The 7004-nt window shown below is 43.2% G+C and overlaps 1 protein-coding gene across 1 annotated transcript; it reads left to right on the forward strand.

Moving 5' to 3' along the window:
* Window positions 1–440: 440 nt before the first annotated feature.
* USP51 (ubiquitin specific peptidase 51) lies at window positions 441–3551 on the forward strand. The gene has a single exon (XM_008703188.2). The coding sequence runs from the start codon at window positions 911–913 to the stop codon at window positions 3023–3025; it is 2115 nt and encodes a 704-aa protein (XP_008701410.2). The 5' UTR covers window positions 441–910; the 3' UTR covers window positions 3026–3551.
* The last annotated feature ends 3453 nt before the right edge of the window (window positions 3552–7004 follow it).

Here is a 7004-nt window from a genome sequence, read left to right on the forward strand (position 1 = left end):
GGCCCAAGGTAACCCAGACCTTTAAACGAACAGCGGGGACGGGGGCTTTTGTGGGACGGAGGCGGGAAAGGGCGGGGACTTTGGGGGTCGCACACTGAAGACAGGCGCGATGAACGCGTGGAGCGCGTGAGGAGTCCGAATTCTCGGAGGACTAGGGAATGAAGGTATTGAAGCAAGAAACGAAGTGTGAGAAGGAACACAAGCGCGCGAAAAGAGCGTGAGAGGGCGCAAGAGCTTGGCTGACCAAAAGTGCGCTTGGAGGTAGGGAAAAGGGTGGAACACACCCAGTCCCAGCAGCATGGGTAAGGTGGAAGTAGGAGGACACTTTCTTTCCCTGAGCCCATTTTCCATAGGTGGTGCCCTTTGAGCCATTTTTAAGGTAAAATGTTGGCCCCAGTTTTTGTTTGCTTGTTTTGGTTTTTTTTATGTTTTTGTTGTTGTTGTTGTTGTTCTGTTTTGTTTTAGAATATAAGGAAAGAACGTCAGAGGAAGCTGTACCAAAGCGAGGCTGCGCAGGGCGCAGGAAAAGCAGTCAGAGGGTGGCGCCTTTTTTAAAGAAGATTCCCTCTCCACCCTAAAGCTCAGGCCATACCACACCCCACCCCCACGTTTTCCTCCCCCTGTCCGCCTCCCATTCCCCCTCCCCAGCCCCCCACTCCTGGCAGATCGGATCGCCTTTAAACCAGGTAACAGCCTTGGTCTCCACAGCAGCTCCGGCAGCTCCAGAATAGGGGGGGGTGGAGCCCGCAGGGCCGCTGGCTGAGCTCATGGTGGGAGGGGTCCCGGGGGCGCTAATGGCGCACAGCGGCCATGACGCTGGCCAGATCATTCACAGAAATCCCTGTCTCATTCCATCTACAGTCGCAGCTCCATTCCTGACGCCCTTCTCCTCAGGCGGGGCGGTGAGCTGATGGCCCAAGTTCGGGAAACTTCCTTGCCCTCCGGCTCTTTGGTCCGCTGGAGCTCGGGAAGTGGGGGAGGAGCCTCTCCCGAGGACGCGGCTGAAAAGGCGGGGGAAATGGAGAAGGAGGCGGTGGGGGCGGCAAAGGCGTGTTCAGGCCTGGGAGCTGAGGAGATGAAGCTGGAGCCGTTACAAGAGCGTAAGCCTGCTCCTGAGAACTTGACGTGGAGTGACAGCGGCGGCGATAAGAAGGTGCTCCCTTCAACCCCTCCTCGCTGTTACAGCAGCTCCTCGCCCCTTTGCCCGCGCCGCAAGCCCCGCCCTCGGCCCCAGCCCCGGGCCCGCTTGCGAGGGCCGCCTGGTCTCTCCGCCCCACCCCTGCCTCCATCCCATCCTTCCCCTCCGCCTCTGACCCGACCCCAGCCCTGGCGCAGACAGCGGCGTAGATCCAGGCCGGCGTCTAGGCCCCAGATGCTGCACAGCTGTTCTAGTGACCTAGGTGGCTCTGGGGATCGAGGTGGTTTAGGGGACTGGTTGCCGGAGGTGGAGTTTGATCAGGGTCCTACAGGCTGCACTCACGTGGAGAGCTTTAAAGTGGCTAAGAACTGGCGGAAGAACCTGAGGTTGATTTACCAGCGTTTCGTATGGAGTGGGACCCCAGAAACTAGGAAACGTAAAGCAAAGTCGTGCATCTGTCATGTATGTAGCACCCATATGAACAGACTCCACTCTTGTCTCGCCTGTGTCTTTTTTGGCTGCTTTACTGAGAAACATATTCATAAACATGCAGAAACAAAACAGCACAATTTAGCTGTAGACCTCTACCATGGGGTTATATATTGCTTTATGTGTAAGGATTATGTATATGACAAAGACATGGAACGAATTGCCAAAGAAACAAAAGAGAAAAATTTGAAATTATTAACTTCCACCTCAACAGATGTTTCTCAACAACAGTGCATGACATCAGGTGTTGAAGAGGGGCATTCAACCTGTGAGTCAAAGGAACAGGAGCCAAAATTGGTGAAACCCAAGAAAAAGAGGAGAAAAAAGTCAGTCTATACCATAGGCCTGAGAGGGCTAATCAATCTTGGGAACACATGCTTTATGAATTGTATTATCCAGGCACTTACCCATATTCCTCTACTGAAAGATTTCTTTCTCTCTGACAAGCATAAATGTATAATGACAAGCCCCAGCTTGTGTCTTGTCTGTGAAATGTCTTCTCTTTTTCATGCTATGTACTCTGGGAGCCGAACTCCTCACATTCCCTATAAGTTATTGCATCTAATATGGATTCATGCAGAACACTTAGCAGGGTACAGGCAGCAGGATGCCCATGAGTTCCTCATTGCAATATTAGATGTGCTGCATAGACACAGCAAAGATGATAGCGTTGGGCAGGAGGCCAATAACCCCAACTGCTGTAACTGCATCATAGACCAAATCTTTACAGGTGGCTTGCAATCAGATGTCACATGTCAAGCTTGTCATAGTGTCTCTACCACAATAGACCCATGCTGGGACATCAGTTTGGACTTGCCTGGCTCTTGTGCCACATTCAGTTCCCAGAGTCCAGAGAGAGCTGACAGCACAGTGAGTAGGGATGACCACATACCAGGAATCCCCTCACTCACAGACTGCCTACAGTGGTTTACAAGGCCAGAGTACCTAGGAAGCAATTCCAAAATCAAATGCAGTAGTTGCCAAAGCTATCAGGAATCTACCAAACAACTCACAATGAAGAAATTACCTATTGTGGCCTGTTTTCATCTCAAGCGATTTGAGCATGTAGGTAAACAGAGGCGGAAGATTAATACTTTTATCTCCTTTCCCTTGGAGCTGGACATGACGCCATTTTTGGCCTCCACTAAGGAGAGCAGAATGAAAGAAGGCCAGCCACAAACAGATTGTACATCCAACGAGAATAAGTATTCCTTGTTTGCAGTGATTAATCACCATGGAACTTTGGAAAGTGGACACTACACCAGCTTTATCCGGCAACAAAAGGACCAATGGTTTAGCTGTGATGATGCCATCATCACCAAGGCTACCATTGAGGACTTACTCTACAGCGAAGGGTATTTACTGTTTTATCACAAACAGGGTCCAGAGAAAGATTAGTCTTGCAAGACCACTTATCAGAAAAAAGTGAAAGAAGGGAGTGTGCAAGGATCCTGAAGTGACACACAAACCTACCTGGAATAGACAATGGTAATGCCCATTAAACAACAAGCACCTCTTGAAATTTCACAAAAACCTACCTGGCATGGACAATGACAACAGCACCTGTATGACAAGTAGCACCTTGATATGAAGAACCTATTTTACCATGGCTTATGGATCTGTAAGAGGGGAAAAAAATACTAATTAGTAACCATTCAGCCTTAAGAAATGGGAGGAAGGAGAAGAGGTTGAAAACGGTCACATAAAGCATAATTAAATGAACAGAATCCTTTAGGTAGGAAGAGTGGGAATGGAGCTGTTCTGCCAGTGCTATATGTCATTTGTTTCTACAAAAATACCATGGGAAATCAGGGAATATTCCTACATTAACAAAAAGCTTCACAATTGGTGTTCTAGCTGTGGTTGGTTAGTCAAATAGCTTGAAAAAAGAATATTGTAAAAGAGATTTTAAAAAGCCTTGAAAGAAAACATTTAAAAAAGAAAAAAAAACCCTTTTTTTAATTTTAAAAGAAAATGTTTTTAAATGTTGAAAAAATTTAAGTTAAATATTTTGAAAGAAATGTTTTAAAATGTAAAAGTTTTATAAATTTAAAATTCCAAAATGATTAATAAAATAAAACTTAAAAATTTTAGAAATTCTTAGTTTACAAAAGGTGAAAAGAACAAAAGAAGGACAAAGCTAAAAATGAAAGGTTACAAAAAAGTTAAAGTGAAAGAAAGTTTTAAAAGTAAAAAGTTAAAGGGGAAGGGAGCTCTTAAAAGTTTAAATAAAATGTTAATATAAATAACTTTTAAAATTAGACCATAAAGTACGTGTATTGAAAAATGAGAGGTTAGCAAAATTCATGAATAGTTTAAGAAATAAAATTTCCAAAAATACAGAATGGAATGAAAATTCAAATTAAGTTTACGGAAAAGTTTTAAAGAAAAAAATTTAGAACGATTCAAGACAAAATTTGTTTAATTTTTTTAATTTAAAAAATTTAAAAAGAAGTTAAGACAAAAATAGAGAATTTTAAGATACATAAATAATTAAGGAAGTCCAATTTGAGAGATTTAAATAAAAACTAAATACTTAAAAAGAATAAAAAGAAAATTAAAAACTTTAAAAGAAAACATTTAAATAAAAATTAAATTAAAAACATTTCATAGAAAAATACTAAATTTTAAAAATGGTTTATTTTTTAATTTAAGCATATTAAAATGCATACAGGTATGAAAACTAAAAAGAGATCGGAATAACAACAAAAAGGCTTGTTAATATTTTTGTTTGAGTTTTATGTTGATAATAAATAGAATTTGAAAAAAAATAGAGTCTTAACCATCATTTTACTACTCAGTTGTGAGATCACTGCAAGGCCTGAACTCTAGCCTACCTTCCCTTTTCAGGTTCCACACCCCATCTGATTTCCTAAAGGAAATAGAGCGGTTTCTTAGGAAGAATCAACTGCATCTGAGAAAGCTGAAAATAGAAGGGGCTCTCTCCCATTTAGAACTGCATTATTCATATAAATTCTTTGCTAATGAAAAGTGGTTCTTGATGATTTAGTGGCTTAGGGATATTAGATCACAGCTTAAGTTCTGGCTTTGATGTTCAAGCCCCATGGCCTGATTGAGGAAGTGGCAGGGACCCATATTTGAGGACATCCCACCCTCTCTCCCACTTCCCTCTCCATGAAGAAACAAGACCTTTAAATTTCTATAGTAAAGCTTTGGGTTTGTGCTTGACAGTCCTACTTATCCCTTACTCCCTCTCTTTTTTCCTTGTTCCATCATTCATGCCTGGTTCCCTGAACTGCTTACTTACCTCCATCTCTGAGTCCCAGCCTGTACAGCTCCTTCTTTGACTATTTACCTGGTGGCTTCTATTCCTCCTTCAAGACCCAACTCACAGATGATTTCTCTGGAGCCTTTTCTGAATGCTCTAGGCAAGTATGAATTGGAAAATTGTTCCTTCCTCATGCTTATATCCCTGTCACTGTGCCTCAAAGTACTTGTCTGTACCTTGGTAATATTCTGTGATTCTACTGGAGCTCTGTGATTGTCTGCCCCTCTGCACCAAGCATTCTGAGAACAGGGGGCCAAGACTTATTCATTTCTGTGTTAATAAATGTTTGTTGAATGTGAGGATGAGTTCAGTTATTTGCTCTATTCACCCTCTCACTAATATGATCTCACCTATTTTATCCATCAAGCCCACATTAAGTGCCCTGTGCTATAACAGTGTGATCAGGGTTTTATCTTCCCCAAAGACAGTGTATGAAATGCTACTCAGCTGCAGGGGATGCCTTAAGAAAGGAGGTGCTCAGTGAGGAAATAGCCAGGTTGTGTGGAGAGACTACAAAGTACAATGCAAGGAAAAGAGCAAAGTGTGAGAGTTGGTAGTCATGAAAAACTGGGTGGTGAGGGGGAGCAGAAGCTGAAGATGAGGTTGGGCTTTCTGGCATGCATGTGGCAACACTGTTCCTCACCAGTGTCCCTGAGCTCCCCACAGTGTCTCTTACCTTATGATTGTGTACCACTTCTCTCCATGGTATATTGTACTAGTTTACCTTCCCAGGAGACTGTACCTCACCATTCCACACTGTTTTATATCATATGGCACACCATGACTGTGACAGGGGAGTGATGTCTGGTGGCTGTATTTAGTGGGGGAGCTGTAGTTGCCTGCTTAGCACTCTAGCCCTTCCCCCATTCCTTGTGGTTCTGCTGGGGCTATTGACCACCTTGCAGTGTTCCTCTCAACCCTCCCCAGAGTGAGCATGTCCCACCGGCTAGGCCAGATTAGAGTTTTCAATTTCTCCACTCCACCTACACCCATACCACAAGAGCAATTCTGAAGATGGCTGTAGGACCCAGGCAGGTCCAATTAGAGTCCATTGCTAAATTGAATATATGTAGACACTGGGAGAAAGAAGTGTCCTGCTCCTCCTCCATGGTGAAGTCTGTAGACTAAGATGATGTTAATCTAAAACTCTTAGGGGTTTATATTCATACAGTGAGGAGAAAAATAGAATTAGAGATAGGGAGAAAGAGCCTGGAGAGCATCTTTTGAAACTTTTGGATCCAGCTGTGCCTGAAGTCCCAAAGTTCCTAGCTGTCTGAGCCAATAAAGTCCTTTGTTTTGCTTAAGCTAGTTTGAGTTGGGATCCTGTCACTCGTAGCCAAGTGTTTTGAACACATTAGATATGCTATATGGTTAGTTGGAGGTATCTTGTTCCTAAGGCCACAAACAGAGAGAAGGAAGAGAATGGTGACCTTAAATGAACTCTGTCATAGAAGATTGAGAAACCAGAGTGGGTCCCTGCATGTCTTTAGCTCATCTACTGACCTGTGCTAGGCTGCACACCTTACTCACATCAATGATGTGGCTATTCCCAATTAAAGAGAGAATAAGGCAATCATGTTTCATGAGTACCATGAATAGATAGGCCAGGCACTATGGTGACTGCTTTACCTCTATTATCTCACTGAATTGGCACAGCAATCCTGGAAGACAATCATTACTGAACATATTTTACAGATTGGGAAAGTGAGACTCAGAATGGAAAAGTGGTTTGCTTAAGTTCATTTCACTGTTTCAAGTAGTGGGCCCAGTGTTCAAACCCAGATCCCCAAAGCTTGTACATATTCCATTATAATTCAGTACAGGTAATTCAGAGATTTTTGTTTTGTTTTGTTTTGCTTTTCCTGATGTTGCTATGGAAGACACAACAGACCAAAATGATGCAGAAGGCAGACAGCCTTTGACAAACCTGGATGCAGATAACCTGGAACCTGAAGCGTAATCTATCAGCTAATAACACAAAATTGCCCATACTACAGGTGAATATGTTTCTATGGCAATAGCTGATTAGGATAGTCACATCAGGCTAAATGATTTTCCTAAGGATACCCGGAATGGATGAGGCAAAAT

Source organism: Ursus maritimus (genome assembly GCF_017311325.1).
Source record: "Ursus maritimus isolate PB19 chromosome X unlocalized genomic scaffold, ASM1731132v1 scaffold_X1, whole genome shotgun sequence".
Lineage (NCBI taxonomy): Eukaryota > Metazoa > Chordata > Mammalia > Carnivora > Ursidae > Ursus > Ursus maritimus.

Bases quoted from the DNA above. Each gene is read 5' to 3' on its own strand.
- USP51 (XM_008703188.2), top strand. From the start codon at position 911: ATGGCCCAAGTTCGGGAAACTTCCTTGCCCTCCGGCTCTTTGGTCCGC.